The 19,728-nt window shown below is 37.2% G+C and overlaps 1 protein-coding gene across 1 annotated transcript in view; it reads right to left on the bottom strand.

Annotated features, from left to right (window-relative positions):
• SYT6 (synaptotagmin 6) overlaps window positions 1-19,088 on the bottom strand; it is a 787,509-nt gene extending 768,421 nt beyond the window's left edge. Inside the window, exon 1 of the mRNA XM_053706565.1 lies at window positions 19,031-19,088. Coding sequence (XP_053562540.1) covers window positions 19,031-19,037 — 7 coding nt within the window. The 5' untranslated portion in view covers window positions 19,038-19,088. The remainder of the gene's footprint in view (window positions 1-19,030) is intronic.
• Between the last annotated feature and the right edge of the window lie 640 nt (window positions 19,089-19,728).

Here is a 19,728-nt window from a genome sequence, read left to right as displayed (position 1 = left end):
GCTCAGGAGCGTGCATGTGTCCGCAGCACAACGGGCTCGATTATGAATGGTGCGCTAACTGTTGCACGCGAGGGGATAACTGCCATGTAAGCATGACCTCAGAGCTCTGGATAACTGTTACGCAAGACAAAAAATTGCCACAAAAAACAACAAAAATACATTGAAAAGTACAGTTAGGCTCCTAGTAACACTACCTGATAAACATTTTTTTTTTTATTTGTATTAAAAGCAAAGGGATACATAGATATACATATAAATATGTGTATGTATCCATATAGATGTTTATATATGTGTATACATACGTATTTAAGTATTTATGTCTTTTATTGTAAATTCACTGTACATATTTAACATTCCAATGTTCTTCATTAACAGGTCCTTTTTATTGTAAATACATATATATATATATATAAATATATGTTATATAACTACACCTGTATATCTATAGGAATAGATATTCCTAAAGATATATAGGTATAGATATGTATTTTACATGAACAGTATCAAATACAGTACATATAAATTACATTATTTTCTATGTGAAGAACATAGGATTGTAAAATATGCATTTTGCGCATCGTGTTTCACGATTTAGACTTTAACGCACATGAAATCTTAGTAATCTTAAAACGCGTTATTGAAATATACATACAAAATATAAAAAAATACTAATGATAAAACATAGTTAAAAATATATAGATATATTATATGGACTATTTAGAATATTTTACAGTATTTGAATAATTTAAAAAAATATTTTATATGTAATATTTCAATAATGCACCTTCAGATTACTAAATTTTCATGTGCGGTAACCAATCGTTAAAATCTAAATTGCGAAACACAATGTGCAAAACAGATATATTTTTAAAATGGCGTGCTCTATCTAAAAAAATTTTTGGGTTTCATGTCTTGTATAATCAATCTCTACTTATATGTTTAAATAAAGATCAACTTTCTATCAGAAGAAACTAAGTTGCATAGGTATCTGCAGTGCTGGATACAGCATTTAAGGACCATAATAATCCCTTCTACATGACTGAAATAGCTTCAGAGTAAAATTTGAGCTGCACAGCAAACCAACAGTATGTATTGTTTCACTATCTTAAAGGAACACTGTAGACTAGATTTTTCCTTGCATAAATGTTTTGTAGATGATCTATTCATATAGCCCATCTGGGAGTGTTTTTGTAACAATGTATAGTTTTGCTTATTTTTTAATAACATTGTGCTGATTTTCAGACTCCTAACCAAGCCCCAAAGTACCAGATGTAGACTGTTTGAGTAATGGATCTTTTCATATGCAGGGGAGGGTCTGCTCTTCCTGCTTTCTCAGCCTCTTTCAGTGGTTGTCCCAGCCTAACCTCATCAACAGTGCTAAACTGGGAACTTCTAAGTACGTTTTTAAAAGGTTTTATATTGGATTTTTTTTATCAGTATCTGTGCATATTCTTCTTTATAGTAGTGTCTATTACATGCAGTTATATAAAAAATGCTGTATACTGTCCCTTTAAATTGAAAATAGCAGTGCTCCCACTTGTCCTGCATTTTGCAGGATTGTCTAAATTTGAAAGTTCTGCCTGCTGTCCCCCACAGCTGTCCAGGACTTCATAAAGGTTCAGCCATGCCGATGGCCACCTAAGCCCGTTTCATTCCTGATTTGAAATAACCCCATCTACAGCTTGCCACTACCCCACTCACCCAATCTCCATGAGTAAGCCACAAATCCTCCTGATCGTAAATAGTGTCTGGGAAATGTTGGAATGTATGAAATATGGTCAACCTAAGTAAATGTCTCTTTAAAGAGCTGTTAAAGACTAAAGCCTAGGTTACAAGTGGTGCGCTAACTGTAGCGCAAGTGCGATATCGTTTTTCTTTAGGCTCCCTAGAGCGTCTTCAGCCGCTCTAGCCTCAACAGTCCTTATGTTATTAAATACTATTTAATAACATAAGGACTGGTGAGGCTTAAGAGGCTGAAGATGGTCTAGGGAGCCTAAAGAGAATCGATATTGCACTTGCGCTATAGTTAGCGCACCACTTGTAATCTAGGCTTAAATAAATGCTAGGCAGAGTGATTTATTCAAAGCAAAGCTTAGACCAACAATAATATTTAATTCATTTTTTAAAATTATATTTGTTTTTTTAATATTAAAAAATATGTGTAAAGTTTTAGGGCTTCATTTATCAACCAGCAGATGCTGCTTCGTTTCAAGACCGCTGTTCCTTAACCTGTCCACCACCTTTTAGGTGGTGAATTTAAATCATCCTGATATGATTGGGATGATTGACAGCCCCTGCTAGCAGGCGATTGGCCACCAGTGAGCAGGTGGCAGTATTGCACAAGAATTTCACCAGACATGCTTGTGCAATAATAAATCTGGTAAGCGTTTGCTGTCTTCATTTAGTGATGTTGAGCGGACCAATGATAAATCAACCCCTCTGTCTCCACAAATCAATTGGCACTGCTCTCTTTTTTTACTTTTCCTTCTGTCCTGAGGCAAATCAGGAAAAGCTATAAATGAGTCACTATAATGTACAACCAATAACTGTGTGGGATATAGCATTGTTAAAGAGAAAGTGTACTTTGATTTTTTTTCTCCCCATGTGTTCTCAATGATTGATTTTACCTGCTGGAGAGTATTAAATGGACAGTAGATGCCAACAATGTTCTTGTTTAAAAAGATAGATAATCCCTTTATTTACAATTCCCCAGTTTTGCACAACGAACACTGTTATAATAGAATACTTTTTACCTCTGTTATTACCTTGCATCTAAGCTTCTGCAGACTGTCCCCTTATCTCAGATCTTTTGACAGACTTGCATTTCAGGCAATCTGTGCTGATTTTTAAATAACTTCATGGGTGTGAGCCCTATAGCTATTAAAAAACTGTCAAATGCATTCAGATAAGAGGCGGCCTTCAGGGACTTAGAAATTAGCATATGAGCCTACCTAGGTTTAGCTTTCAACTAAGAATACCAAGAGAACAAAGCAAATTTGATGATAAAACTAAAAATTGGAAAGTTGTTTAAATGGCATGCCCTATAGAAATCATGAAAGTAAAATTTTGACTTTACTGTTCCTTTAAGTTGTTAACAAATATCTACTTTATCTTTATTTTGTCATGACTGCTTTTGTTTTTTGTATCCGCACCTATACTGAAAATGTATGTACTGCAATCTTAGCCTATTACAAGTACGCGCTAACAGATACGCACAAGCAAATTACGTGTTTATTGCGGCTGTTTGTGTGTGTTGAATGCAGCACTCGTATTACAAGTTGAAAGTAAACAAGAACGTATGAGTACAATTGTGATTTACGCTAGAATGATTACCGCTCTGGATAACTGTTTTGCTAAATAAAAAGGTTGCACAAAACACATAAAAAATACATTACAAAGTAGACTTAGGGGCATATTTATCAAGCTCCGTATGGAGCTTGTTGCCCCGTGTTTCCAGCGAGTCTTCAGCCTCGCCGCAAACAGATGTTATGAAGCAGCGGTCTAAAGACTGCTGCTCCATAACCTGTCCGCCTGCTCTGAGGCTGCGGAACAGAAATCGACAGAAATCAACCCGATCGTCACCCCCTGCTAGTGGCTAGATTGGCCGAGAATCTGCAGGGAGTGGTATTGCACCAGCAGTTCACAAGAACTGCTGGTGAAATGATAAATGCCTGCTCGCATCATAATAAATAGGCCCCTAAGACTCATAAAAACATCTAATCTAATAAAAATTATTAAGAAAAATATTGCACAAAAACGTTATAAGGGCTAAAAGATATGATGTGTCTGGTGTTAGAAAAAAAGGCAGGCAAATGGCTTTAATATGTGTGTGTATATGTATATATATGTGTGTGTGTGTGTGTGTGTGTGTGTGTGTGTGTGTACATATGTATTTATATGTGTATATATTTATTTACATATATACACATATAAACACATAAATTTCTATGTATACGTATATAAGTGCATTGGAGCCCTTTGTAGTCAAGTAGATGAAAACGTAAAATCCTATTTATGCAATGTTCATATTTAATAATGTGTTATAATGGGTATTTACTGTAAATATTTCACATTCCAATATAATATCATGTATGTATATACTCTCTCTCTCTTCTTATAAGTGTATATATATATATATATATATATATATATATATATATATAGGTATAGATATATATATTGTACGAAAATACCATCAGATATATGTATAAATATGTATTTATGAATAAAAAGAACATATTCTGCTATGTGAAGAACATTGGAATCTGAAATATTCATATTTTCATGTCAGGTTAGCACACTAGAGAATATGTGACCGGGTTTATGCGCAAGTAGGATGTTAGTTTTTTTTTAACTTTTTTTTTGTTCCATTGACTTCTATGGGGGAATTACGTTAAGGTGATCGCAATATTCTTGCTTCGCCTTTTTGAGCGCATCGGGTTAGTGTGCAAGTGAAAACTTTTTACTTTCAACTTAATTTAATATGAGCAGTTCAAGATGTGTGCAAAAACCTTACTTCTAGCAGAGTTAGTACGTGATTGGGAGCATTAAATACCACTTTGTTTGTAATCTGGCCCTTAATTGGTTTGAGGTTTTAATTAGCAGATTGCTATTTCTTATATAAAACATACCTAAAGGAGCAATTTCCTATACATTTTAAATTCAGCAGCTGGCATAACAAGTCATTGTAAACACATTAAGAGGGAACCAATTTTACAGCACACTGCTTCTTTAAAGTGAATGTAAAGTTTGGCAAATGTGTGCTGGGTTTTTAAAAATCCTATTAAAAACAGGGGCACTTTCATTCATCAAACTTTACATTTCACTTGTTTTGTTAAAATACTTACCTTTTATTCTTGAAAGCCACTCCAGCGCTTCCCCCGCCCGTCGGAAGTCTCTTCATATGTCAAAAATGACGAATCCGGCTTCCTCCAATCATGGATTGGCCTCAGGCAATGTTTGCTCTGGGGGGAAAGCCGTGATTGGAGGAAGCCGGATTCGTCATTGCTGATGTATGAAGAGCAGTGACGTGCAGTGAGGTCAGAGGCAGGTGAGGCACTGGCTAGGATATGCCTTCATTCTTTAGATATCCTTTGTTGAAGAAATAGCAATGTACATGGGTGAGCCAATCACATGAGGTATCTATTGTGCAGCCATCAATCAGCAGCTACTGAGCATATTTAGATATGATTTTCATTTAAGGATATCAAGAGAATGAAGGAAATTAGATATTAGATTATAAATTGGACAGAGGGGGTGGGAGAGACAGGGAGAGAGAGATAGTCAGAGAGACAGAGGGGGGGAGAGAGACAAAGAGACAGAGGGGAGAGAGAGACAAAGAGAGACAGAGGGTAGAGAGACAGAGAAAGAGACCATGGGGGAGAATGAGACACGTAAGGAGAGAGACCGAGGGGGTGGGAGAGACAGGGAGAGAGAGATGGGGAGAGAGAGAGAGAGAGAAGAGAGAGACACGCAGAGGGGGAGAGAGAAAGAGAGACACAGAGGGGAGGGAGAGAGACAGAGGGGGAGGGAGAAAGGGAGAGACAGAGGGGGGAGGGAGAAAGGGAGAGACAGAGGGGGAGGGAGAGAGAGAGAAGACAGAGGGGAGAGAGAGACAGAGGGGAGAGAGAGACAGAGGGGGGAGAGAGAGACAGAGGGGAGAGAGAGAGACAGAGTGGAGAGAGAGAGACAGAGGGGAGAGAGAGAGACAGAGGGGAGAGAGAGAGAGACAGAGGGGAGAGAGAGAGAGAGAGAGACAGAGGGGAGGGAGAGAGACAGAGGGGAGGGAGAGAGACAGAGGGGAGGGAGAGAGAAAGAGGGGAGGGAGAGAGACAGAGGGGAGGGAGAGAGACAGAAGGGAGGGGGAGAGAGACAGAAGGGAGGGAGAGAGAGGGGAGAGAGACAGAGGGGAGAGAGAGAGAGACAGAGGGGACAGAGACAGAGGGGATAGAGACAGAGGGGAGAGAGACAGAGGGGAGAGAGAGAGACAGAGGGGAGAGAGAGAGACAGAGGGGAGAGAGAGAGACAGAGGGGAGAGAGAGAGAGACAGAGGGGAGAGAGAGAGACAGAGGGGAGTGAGACAGACAAAGGGGAGTGAGACAGAGAGAGAGACAGAGGGGAGAGAGAGAGAGACAGAGGGGAGAGAGACAGAGGGGAGAGAGAGAGACAGAGGGGATAGAGACAGAGGGGAGAGAGACAGAGGGGAGTGAGAGAGAGAGGGGAGAGAGTGAGAAAGAGAGGGGAGAGAGTGAGAGAGAGAGGGGAGAGAGTGAGAGAGAGGGGAGAGAGTGAGACAGAGGGGAGAGATATACTGCATTGTGCAGTGTGCACAAGATGGCTGCTCATTCTGTAAAATAAATTTTGTAAGCAGAGAAGATGTCAGACTCAGACACTCAGTAGTAGGTGTAGGCAGCAACACTGACCGGGTCAGACTCAAAATTTAACATCAGAGAGGGGGAGGCCACTATTCTCTGCCTTATAATCCCGGTCAGTTTTGCTGCCTACTACTGAGTGTCTGAGTCTGACATCTTCTAGTCTGCTTACAAAATTTATTTTACAGAATGAGCAGCCATCTTGTGCACACTGCACAATGCACATAATATATTTAATATATTATGTGCATTGTGCAGTGTGCACAAGATGGCTGCTCATCATTCTGTAAAATAAATGTTGTAAGCAGACTAGAAGATGTCAGACTCAGACACTCAGTAGTAGGCAGCAACACTGACCGGGACCATCAGGCATAAAGTTAATTTAACATCATAGGGGGCGGGCGGCCACTACTCTGCCTAACTGCCTTAGTGCCCACTGTCTACTGCCTACAAAATCACAAGATGCCGGCTGCTCATTTACATTTTACATTTTAGTAAGCAGAGGAGAAGATGATGTCACATCAGAGTCTCATTACATGTCATTGACGCCCGGTCACTCACTCATCAGTTACCACACAGTCCCCCTCTGCTCTGATGTTAAGTGTCTGTGTGAGACTCACACAGACACTTAACATCAGAGCAGAGGGGTGGGGGGGCGGCGGCCGCGGCCACTACTTGTCTGTCAGTCTCCACTCTCTGCCTTATTATATACTGCAGTGCTCACAATAAATCATCACATCACAGTCACACACGATGGCTTGTCATTCTGACTTACTTGTGTGACTGTGTTGGTGACTCGGCGTCGGCGACGGCTCCTCAGTGACCAGGCAGGACCAGGGGGCAGCAGCAGCTGCGATTAGCTCAGGCTCCACTCGCTGACAGTCCCAAACAGTTAGCAATGAGCTGTGGCACTGACTGTTGTTCCTGCGCCGTCAGACTGCTCCTTGTTGCGCATGCGCAATAGGCACCATACAGCAGGGCCAGGGAGTCAACCAGTGTTGATTGGCTGAGCCGGTCTCCCAGGGAAAATACGAGGCCTCATCAGAGGTGCCTCTTTCACAGTTTTTTCAGCTGCGCTGCTGCTGCAAATCACCACCGGGTGGTGCTGCAGAGCGGCTAGTAATAAAAATACATGTAAAATATTGCGCAATAGAGAAACACCAGAATCCAGTGCCTCTCTATTGCACAATATTATAGAGCTAGAAATGTTTTTTTTTTTTTAAATAAAATTATATATATTTTTTTCATTTGTCCCAAATGGCAGGTGCGGCAGTGCCTCACCTGCCTCCTATGAGTGCACGTCACTGATGAAGAGGCTTGTGAAGGGCGGGAAGTGCTGGAGCAGCTTTCAAGAATAAAAGGTAAGTATTTTAACAAAACGAGTGAAATGTAAAGTTTGATGAATGAAAGTGCCCCTGTTTTTAATAGGATTTTTAAAAACCGGGCACACATTCGTCAAACTTTACATTCACTTTAAGTCTGGAGTCTGGAGTACTTTTTAGACTTAAATTACAAGAAAAATAAATAATAATCATCTATTGTAAAGTGCTTTTTTACTATATATAATTAAACATGTTATATTACAATCTCTATGTGTTTTGTGTCCCTTTAAGAATATAGTAATATCACAGGAAATTATCACAAATTCTGTAGTAAAATAGAAATAAAACCAATTATAAAAATGTCTCTATTTGGCCTCAGCATAACACTATGCATAAATATGATCTGTAATTTGTTGTGTTAACCTGTTTGCAAGGGTTAAACATAGCTTACAAGTTGTATTGGTGATACAATAAAGGGTTCTAACAAATCAGAGCACTTTTCTGTTGCACTAAAATATCCCTTTAAACAATCAGTCACAAGCAGAGCATTTGTTGCCTCTGCTGCATCAGATGTAACATGACCTATACTGCAGCCAATAGTCTCCATTTACTAAGGGACTGATGGACAAGGTTCCCAGCTTGGGAACCTGTCCACTCACCTTTGCGGCGAGCAGGCAGTGAACAATGTTCTATTGCTGCCCGTTGTTATCATTTCCTGCACCACAAGGGCTACAAAGCAGTCTCAGCTGCTTAGTTCATGGGGCCCTTTAACAGATTGAAAGGCAAGTGAGCAGTCCTACAACAGGAAATATGCATGTGACTCAAAAATGCTGGATATGAGAATGAATAGAAGTCTATTATTCAGCAATGACAAACTAAATCAGCTTCTAAAGCCATTTCTACTGATTGCTATAGATGCTTTAAAGGATTGAAAAACATTTTTTAAGCTAAATAGGAGTAATGGTTGATTTGCAGATAGAAGAATATACAGAATGATGCAATTTCATTTTGAACTCAGAATGTAAATTCTCTCCATTAATTATGTGGTGCACTAGACTAGATTCATGGCCAATCGCTATATTGCAGATGGGTCTCTTAATTTGAAATTTATCAAGGGTCTCTAAACCCATCTGTTCTAAGCTGTCTCCAGTCTTTAACACATATAGTTGTGCATCTCGCACATCGTATAACACGGGAAAACAATAATTACAACCACAACCCTCATGTAACACTAAGGCAGCACATTTGTGAAAAGGGTTCTGTAAATGGGTGTAATTGTTAAATATTCACATTCTTATTTTGCTATGGTAGAACAGTCATGCTGTGTAGAACAAAATTTGTTTCTGCAGTCTTGCCGACTCCAACAATGGGCTGAGAGTGCACTTTCTATGTGTTCTCAAGGCGTGGTCCGGATTTTTACATAAACATTGACTCAACAGGCGGAATTTAAAAAGATGTCATTGTGCTTTTGCTATTTCAGTCATGGGCAGCAGTTATGAAGCAGTGGTCACAAAGACCGTTGCTCCACAGGCGGACAGACATCGCCGGAAATCAACCCGATCGAGTACAATCGGGTTGTTGACACCCCCTGCTGGTGGCCTATTGGCCGTGAGTCTGCAGGGGGCGGCGTTGCACCAGCAGCTCTTGTGAGCTGCTGGTGCAATGCTGAATATGGAGAGCGTATTGCTCGCCGTATTCAGCAAGGTCTGGCGGACCTGATCCTCACTGTCGGATCAGGTCCGACAGACCTTGATAAATAGAGGCCATGAAATCTAATTTTTTTAATTTTATTTAAAGAAACACTGAACCCAATTTTTTTTCTTTCGTGACTCAGATAGAGCATGCCATTTTAAGCAACTTTCTAATTTACTCTTATTATCAATTGTTTGTCATTCTCTTGCTATCTTTATTTGAAAAGCAAGAATGTAAGTTTAGAAGCCTGCCCATTTTTGGTTGTGCTTGCTGATTGGTGGCTAAATGCACCCACCATTAAACAAGTGCTGTCCAGGGTTCTGAACCATACATTGGCTGGCTCCTTAGCTTAGATGCTTTCTTTTTAAATAAAGATAGCAAAAGAACGAAGAAAAAATGATAATAGGAGTAAATTAGAAAGTTGCTTAAAATGACATGTTCTATCTGAATCATGAAAGAAAAAAATTTGGATTTAGTATTCATTTAACTGCTTTCAAGTATTGTTTTGAGCCTTTGTTACAGTGGACTGTTTTATAGAGGGTATATTTTTTCTTTTAATTCCTCTGTTTTGTAATATTTTACAGGTATTTCTACCAGCTTGACTGTGAAGCCGGTTCTATGCAACAAAATGTGAAGTCTGCATTTCCTTTGATTATAATGGAACAGAACTCTATGTGACAAGGAGGTGTTATCTTTCGGAATTCTGCAATGTTTGAAAAGCGAAGTTGCGCAAATTTTTCCAGCAATATATATGTTTTTTGTTGAATCTGGGCTATTGTCTTTAATGGTCTAACTCATAAAAAGGTGTTCACCATTTAAAGAACACAATTTAATTGACTATTACATCACTCAATTAAGTTCTGTTTTTTTTTATTTTCAGAAACATATTTTTTGTGGTAAAAGTAATTTTTTAAGTTATAAAACCACCACCAAGATCAGACTTGGGAGCTTGACCCAATACCACCTTGAAACCAGCATCTAGTAAGTGAGAAAAAACACTAAGGGGCCCAATGGAGCTTGATGCCCCTGTTTCCGCACGAGCAGGAAACAGCAGTTATGAAGCAGTGTTCTTAAGACCGCTGCTCCATAACGGGTCCGCTGCCTCTGAGGCTGCGGTCTGCAATCCTCCCGATCATATACAATCGGGCTGATTGACAACCCCTGCTAGTGGCTGATTGGCTGCAAATCTGCAGGGGGCGGCGTTGCACAAGCAGTTCTGGTGAACAGCATGTGCAATGTTAAATGCTGACAGCGTATGCTGTCGGCATTCAGCAATGTCTGTTGGACTTGATACACTACACCATAACATGTCGGACAGACATTAATAAATCGGCCCCTAAGTAACAAAAATAATGAATTAATCTAATGCACTGATTTTCTCAATAGATTTTGATAAACTAAACTGGATGTATGTCACTCCACAAATGATAGCTACATTCAAGAGTTAAATTAATATGCTTCATTTCCTGGAGCATTTTAACAAATTAGATTTTTAATATCTGTTTAACATCCTCAAAATGGTTAAACATAGTAAAAAATGCACTGCTGTAACATCCACATTTCTTTCTCAGATGACAATGCAGCTAGTAATTGGAGCATACATATGTATGCCTGCTTCTTATTGGCTAATCAGCTGTATCCTTCTCTGGAGTGGCACAGAAGCACAACTTTGATTGTGCATTTAACCCCTTTCCTGGAATTAAACACATGATACAAGAAAGAAAAAATGCAGCAGTTTTCAAAATTTAAAAACTAAACTGAATGTCTAACTGTTCTCTTTTAGTACAACCTCCATGCCCCTTAAAAGGGCAATACTACTGAAAAATAGACATTCCAATGCTGCACTCACATTGCCTCTTTTGAAGAGCACTAATAAAACATTTACATAATTAATAACATTAATCCTTAATTTGTATTTATTATAAAATATCAAAAAATCTTTTTTCCAATAATGAACTAATTCTGAAGTGATTTATTTAACAGTCACTGTTTTGTAAGCCCACTTTTCTCACATAACATTAGCTTGAATAGAAATGATTGTGTCAAAGGTTTTCCAAGGTATCTCTGCTGGGATTTTATTGTCTTGTTTACAGCAATTAAATGTCTCTCTTGCTTCTCTTACTTTTTTCTTCTGGCTATAAAAGATCTATGAGTTATGACTATATTCAACCTATTTAATAGTAATTCATAATGATGTAATGATGCATGTTATGATATCTGCTTTACAACTCCAAATCCAAATATTTTAGTGCAGGATGCAAATGTGATTTCTTGTGGATTTGTAAAGGCTTATTCCCTGTTAAGCTCTTGCAAAACAAAATACTACTAAGGATAGATTTGGAATGTAGCCAGGTAAACAATAACCCTTGTTCTGCCAAAGAGCAGAGTGCAGCACTATTTTAAAAGCAGAAAACGCTATAAACACCAGTTACATATCTAACAGTTCTTGAGGTTCAAACTTGAAAATGAAACCAGAGAACAGGACGCAATGCACTTAGTAGTGCATGTATATATATATATATATATATATATTTATTTATTTACAATATATATATAAAGAAAGGAGGGGTGGTGCAGTGCACAAAAACCAAGGGTGGGAGAGAAAAAGAGATCCCTGAAGTACACACAGTATATATATATAGGAAGGAGGGGTGGTGAAGCACATGAAAAGCAAGGATGGGAGAGAGAGAAAGAGAGAGAGAGAGAGAGAGAAAGAGAGAGAGAGAGAGAGAGATGCAGCGCACAAAAACAACTGTAGATGATGAGATTCAAAAAGAAGTTCACAAGATCCAAATACTCAGTTTAACAAACCCTTTTATTGTTACAAAGGTACAATTAACCTCTTTTATGTGTAATTCTCGTCTGGTTATAAGAATTAAAAAGTTCCTGTTAAGGAATCTTTTGTTTAAAAACATCCAGATGAGGGCAAGGAGTGAGGGGAAATACTCAGGTATGTGTGGAGAACGGTAGTGTCTCTATGTTAGGCTTAGACGAAACAGTCAGAGCAGTTAATTGTACCTTTTTAACAATAAAAGAGTTTGTTAAACTGAGGATGTGGATCTTGTGAATTTCTTCTGGAATCAGAAGTCATCTACCATACCCTAAGAGATGTGGAAGAAAGAACAAGGAAACGGCTTCAAGCACCAAAGGATTTACTGGAATCAGCTTTACCACAAATAGGAAATAATTTCCCCTCCATAAGCATCACATACCTCACACATTGGAGGTATGAAATGGTAAGCAAGCCTTTTTCAAATTATTTTTTCCAACATAGTGAACTGCACAATCTACACGTCAGGGATCTCTTTTTCTCTCCCTCCCTTTGTTTTTGTGCGCTGCACTGCACAACCCCTCCTTTTTTATTTTTAGATTTCTTTCCACCGATGGTAGTGGAGACTTTTTGGAGCAGCTGTTAAACAACCATTTCAGGAGAGACTGAAAATGAACGTTCTACAGAGCAACAAAATAAAGTAATAATATATATATAGAGAGAGATAAAATGAATAGAGATGATGATAGATAGATAGATAGATAGATAGAATAGATAGATAAAATGAATAGAGATGATGATGATAGATTTATTTTACAGTCACTTCAGATAGGTGCTAACAAAGTTAGGTGCCACTTTTTAAGCTTTATTACATTTAAAATTCAAACCTACTACTTACTCATAGATTAATCTGTGATCCATTATTGTGAATTATAGTGAATTACAGAGAGAGATGTGAGGTACAAGTTTGAAAAATTCATATGATTTTGCTTACTAAGAAATCTAATCCACTATAACCATTTACCTAGAGACTTAAGATTTTTGAAATCCCAACATTTTACTGTAAATTTTAAAGAGCTTGACATACATGCTAAGGGCCAGATTACGAGTGGCGTGCTAACAGTTGTGTGTGCACAATATCAGGTTTATCTAAGCTGTTTGCACATGTCAGAAGTAACGCACATATATTCCAAATTATGATTAAACGCGTTCACTTTAGCGCAATTGAATTTAAAGCACGTCAGATTAGTGTCTTCCCAAATCTTAATAATAAAAACCACCAAAAAATAAAAAAAAAGCCTAAGTCTAACCCCCAAATAGGTACTCACCGGTCCTGAGTCCGATGGAGGTCTTCTTCCATACGGTGAAGTCTATTTGGAGGTGGCAATGTCTTCTTCCAGCATGGCGACCTCTTCTATCTTCATCCAGGACAAAGCCAGCGCGGAGCGAAGGTGACCGCGGAACAGAAGACCGGGCGACCGCGGAGCCATAGAGTGTGTAACTCCTCTTTGTACGATTGTCGCCACACACTGAAGATGGAATGCAAGGTACCTGTTTCAAAATGCATTCCTTGCATTCCTATTGGCTGAAATATTGAAGTCAGCCAATAGGATGAGAGCTACTGAAATCTTATTGGCTGATTTGAACAGCCAATAGGATTTCAGTAGCTCTAATCTTATTGGATGATTTCAAAATGTAAGCCAATAGAAATGCAAGGTACCACAGATTGAATAAGGTACCTTCCATTCAATTTTTAGTATACAACAAAGATCGGATGAAGAGGAGCCTCCACGCCGCAAAGGACCGTGGCTGAAGGCCGTCGCTGAGGACCACCACTGAGAACCGCCAGTGAGGACCGCCACTCCGGATCCACGCACCGGGGAAGCAAGCTCCACTCCCCCGCTCCGCATCACCTTTGTTCCGGATAAAGATAGAAGATGATGGAGCTGCCTAGAAGAAGACCTTCTCCGCCCGACTTCAGGAACGGTGAGTATCTATTTGGGGCTTAGTCTTAGGCTTTTATTTTTTATTTTTTTGGGTGTTTTTTTTTTTAGATTAGGGTTTTTTGGGCTGTAAAAGAGCTGATTGCCCTTTTAAGGGCAGTAAAAGAGCTGAATGCTCTTTTAAGACCAATGCCCATACAAATGCCCCTTTAAACTTAATTTTTTTTATTTTGGGGGGTTGGTTGGGTGGGGGGGGTTATTTTTAGGGGGTAAGTGCATTAAAGCCCTTTGTAGTAAAGAAGCTGAAAACATGTAAAATCATTTTTATGCAATATTCATATATACTGTATATATGTGTATATATATATATATATATATATATATATATATATATATATATACATACATAAAACACAAAAAAATCACACACACAAAAATCACACACACACACACATATATATATATTCAAAGAACATTGGAATGTGAAATATTAATATTTCATGTCGGGTAAGCGCACTTGAGAAAATGCGATTGGGTTTGCGCGACTTGTTAGATGTTAGGATTTTGTCCACGCAGACATGATATTGTAAAGTCAGCCTTTTACGTGCATCGGGTTAGTGTGTGAATGAAAACTTTTTTCTTTAAAGTTTTAATACATGCGGTATCTGATGCTTGCTAAAAGTCGAAGTTCAGCACAGTTAGCACGGGATCGGGAGCGATAAATAGCGTTCCTTTCGAAATCTAGCCCTAAAATGTTTAACAAAAATATTTTATTGAAAATCTAAAAAAAAAAAATGTATATGCTTGCCTGAGCAGATGTTGTTTTTTTTAAATCAACAAGACTAAATTTGACACACCGATATATATAGTTTTATAAACAATTATGAGTGCAATTTTCAGGATAAAAATGTTGACTGGCCCCTTCTTTATGAAGAGCAATAGTCTTTTGACAGTGCCTTGCCACCCATAGTTGATTGTTTGCTTCAGTTGCACTACCAGGGACTGAGATGCTCCAGGAAAGTTCTTTTCATACTGAGCTAATCAATATGCCCACAGCTGATCACAGTTGAAGGTCAAATAGCTTTGTGTGTGCCGTTAAGAAGGTGATTAGCTACACCTGATTGAGTTTACAAGTAATTTTAGGAGGGGGTGATCATTTTTGCTACTCAGTGATTCTGTTTTTGATTTGTCTTTATTTTTGCCTGACATGTTTGTGTTAAATCTTTCACTTCGATGTTATAAGTTGCACTGAGTAATTACAACTGAATAAACAAAAAACTGTGTTTGTCTTTATTTCAGGCTGCAAAGCAACAAAATGTAATTATTTTCAATACCTACTGTATATCTATATACAACACAGGTGACACTGTACTGTAATGTTAAAATGATTCCAATGAGTAGCATTCTAACATTTGTTTTTTGCACATAAACATGTGAAGTAAAATGTATTTAAATGTAATCCAATTCAGAACTAATGCTCATTGGATGATAGATACTGCCTGTTAATACTCCTTGGTTGATATTTACAGATGCTAATTGTACCTAAAAACTAACATTACAATGTGGAAGTCTTAGTCCCTTTAAATGTATGCAACTTTTATTTAACATTCGTTGTTTAAGGCCAATGTTTTTTTTTTTTCATAGGGACGACAGAAAATGTTTGAGTACAATATGCCTTTAAACATGAACCTTCTCTTTAAACATTAATTATATAGCAGTTACATAACTATGATGCTCTAAAAGAAAAATACAGGAAAAATAAGGTTCATATGAGGCACATATCTTCAGTCAGTACATGAAGTTTCTCAGCCGGCCATCTAAATGTAACCTGTCTTCCCATGGACACATTCATTTTTAATAATTTACAGATTCATCATTTACAGATTCATGAACAGGGAGTCTGTGCATCAACTACACAGAAATAAGTTCATCTATTGACATAAAAAATGCTCTGCAGGTACAGTATATTAATAACACGCTTTCATTTTTAATCAAGTCCCGAGACACTAAAAAATAAATAAATCTTTAGGTACATCAATCATCTTTGGTTTCATATTTTAAAGTACCAATAAAAAACCCAATATAGTGTCAGTGGGGTAAGTATTTTTACAGTAAAATATAGAGCTTATGGATTGCAGTCCACAGACATCTCATCTTAATTTTTGTGTCAAATAATGAATTTTGCTGTGTGTGTTACCTGCACCTCTTTAAAGGAATAATCTATTTAAAATTAAACTTTCATGATTCAGATATAGAGCATGCAATTTTAAGCAACTTTCTAATGTACTTCTATTATCATTTTTTCTTCATTCTCTTGCTATCTTTATTTGAAAAAGCAAGAATGTAAACATAGGAGCCAAACCATTTTTGGTTCAGCACCTCGGTAGCACTTTCTAATTGGTGTCTAAATGTAGCCACCAATCAACATGTGCTACCCAGGTTCTGAACCAAATGTGGGCCCGCTTCTAAGCTAACAAAGAAAAATTGATAATAGGAGTAAATTAGAAAGTTGCATGTTTTATCTGAATCATGAAAGTTTTATTTTGACTATACTATTCCTTTAATTACTCACAATAAAACATGAGTGTTTCCTTCAGCTATTAGTGATCATGTGGATTCATAGTTAAAACAAATATAAAAATGATATTTACATGAGAATATTACAAACCACAAATCATGCCTAAAGTAGAAAAAAAAAAAGGTTCTTTGTGGTACAAGCACATTACAGCACTTGGCTGACAATATATACACATAAATAGATCACTGCAAAGTTCACAAGCAAGTAGATTCCACCAAACTAAAGTCTGTTAACGATTTTAATTATATCCATCCTCACACATATAACTGCAATCAAAGTTCAGAAAGCCAATGCCACCTCGTACTAAAATTATTTTAAATGGATATTAAACTATTTTATGTAAATGATGGTTTGCTCTCTAGATATTCCACAAATTCAGTAACCTAGATATTTTCAAAATCTTGCCATTCAAATAGCTAGCGGTCTAGGGAATTTGCAGCATTTTAAAGAACACTTAGGTTACAGAACTTGCCTTTTTGGTGTCTCTAGCATGGGACAAGGACAATTTTTACTCAACAGCAAGATGTTTAAAGGGAGTTGCTAAATCGCACAGCAGCAATTTATTGCACAGTTTCTCATTTTAAATACATTTACCTTTTATATTTGGTGCTGTATGTAAATTTGTTGCACAATATTTATGAATAAAGTTGGCACAAGTTCTAATTGTATAAGAAAATGGACATACTGAGTGTATTTAGCCACTGCATAAGCACTATACCACATCCTAAATCGTACATTAGTATAATAAACTGCACCAAACAATTTAGAAACTATTTTGTTTAGGAAAAAATAGCTAGTAAAGTGCATAATCTGCTTTGAAAGGGATATGAAACCAATTATTTTTTTCTTTCATGAATTAGATAGAGCATGCAATTTTAAACAACTTTCTAATTTATTTCTAGTATCAAATTTTCTTCATTCTCTTGGTATCTTTTGCTTAACAGGAGGGACGTAAGATCATTATTGTGCACATGCCTGGAGAACTATATGGCAACAGTTTTGCAAGAATGCTATCCATTTACAGAAGCACTAGATAGCAGCACTATTTCCTGTCATGTAGTGCTCCTGAAAACCTACCTAGGTATTTCTTCAACAAAGATACCATAAGAATGAAGCAAATTTGATAATATAAGTAATTTAGAAACTGTTTTAAAATTGTATGCTCTGTCTGAATCACAAAAGGAAAGTTTAAGGTTTCTTATCCCTTAAAATGAATGTAAATTTTGATGAACCAGTGCTTGGTTTTTAATAATCCTATTAAAAACAGGGGCACTTTCATTCATCAAACTTTACATTTCACTGATTTTGTTAAAATACTTACTTTTTCTTCTTGAAAGCCGCTCCAGCGCTTCCCCCGTCCGTCGCAAGCCTCTTCCTACGTCAGAAATGACGATCCCGGCTTTGCTTTAATCATGGCATTGCTTTAGGCAATTATTCCCCCAGGGGGGAAGCCATGATTGGAAGATGCCGGAATCATCATTGCTGACATATGAAGAGGCTTGCGACAGGCTGGAGAAGCGCTGGAACGGCTTTCAAGAAGAAAAGGTAAGTATTTAAAAAACAAAAACAGTGAAATGTAAAGTTTGATGAATGAAAGTGCTGCTGTTTTTAATAGGATTTTTAAAAAACGGGCACTCATTCCGCAAACTTTGCTTTCCCTTTAAATGAGCTTTAAAAGTTACCTTTGTATGGTGGGGTACAAAAAGTAACTGAAAAACTGTTATAAAGACAAAAATTACATTGTATACTTTAACATTTCCACATTTGCTAATTTCTTTGCTCATTTCTCAAAATGATTATGGCAACATTGTCAATAATGCAAAATCATTTTCTTTTTTTCAAAACATAGCAAATAATTTCATTTATAGACTCTGATGATACAAACTTTAAAAAAACAAAAACAAAAAAACAATCAATTTGATGATGAATAATTCCTAGCACTAATGAGCTGTAATTGCAAAGAAAATACAAAAAAATTGCAAGCATTTAAAGGGAGCTGTGAATATTCCGTTATTATCCAAATGAAAGCAAACACACTGACTCATAATTTATAAATGATTCACTGCCTTGTATAATGCAGATGGTTAAGAGATTATATTAGTGAAACGAGATAACTGTCTAGCGGATAAATGTGAACATTATCCAGCTCTTCTTTGCAAAATTGAGAGAGTACACTTTATAAACAGAAGCAATGTATGTGATTGTTAGTTCATATAGCCTGTATTAACTAGTCAGATGCCAAAAAGAATCCACCTGGAGAAAGAAGACGTGGATTTTAATCCTCAGTTACAAATTGAGGCAAGAAGTTTTGACGTCGCCCATAAAATACATTTTTTTACTATTTGGTCACTTACCCGCCATAAGGAATCCAAGTCATATTTCCATCACCAGCATACAGAAACAAGAAATGCTTTTCAACAACCAGCAACAAAAGCCTTCTGAGGCAGTTAAATCTGCTACAGTAAGCTTAAATAAAGCAGAACACGTGGGCTTAGAGTTTACAGCCTGCATTCACAGGCAGATGTTTCTGTTAAGGCATTGGGTAACTCCGCTCCAAAGCTTAATGCTTTTGGGATCAAATCCACGCCAGCATTTACATTCATCCATATAACCGTAGAATCCATTAACAAAATATAAAGATGAAATAGGTTATAAAAACAGTGCTTCTGGCTGAGAGCATATTTATTATTTACTAATGTTAACATTCAATATCTTAGAAAGTTAGATAATACATATATTTTTATTAATGCAGAAATCTAAGCTTTTTGAAATGTAATTAATTTAAATAGAAAATTGAAGTTGTTCAATAGAAATTGCCGGCAAAAGCACAGTTCTATTCTAATGAGGAAACATATTTCAATACATGATTTCCCAAGTCATTCATCATTTGCATAGTGTACGTTTAATTAAATAACTTGTTCAGTATATTGCAATTAATCTATAACACTGCAGTGCAACATTTTATTAAACACATCTGAGCTACTGAATGTGATCCTTTAGAAATAATAAAAATGATTGTATGCTAAGAAAGAAAAAGCTTCATTTATCAAAC

Source organism: Bombina bombina, chromosome 3 (assembly GCF_027579735.1).
Source record: "Bombina bombina isolate aBomBom1 chromosome 3, aBomBom1.pri, whole genome shotgun sequence".
NCBI classification, from domain to species: Eukaryota; Metazoa; Chordata; class Amphibia; order Anura; family Bombinatoridae; genus Bombina; species Bombina bombina.
This window is presented reverse-complemented; position numbering and strand designations above follow the sequence as displayed.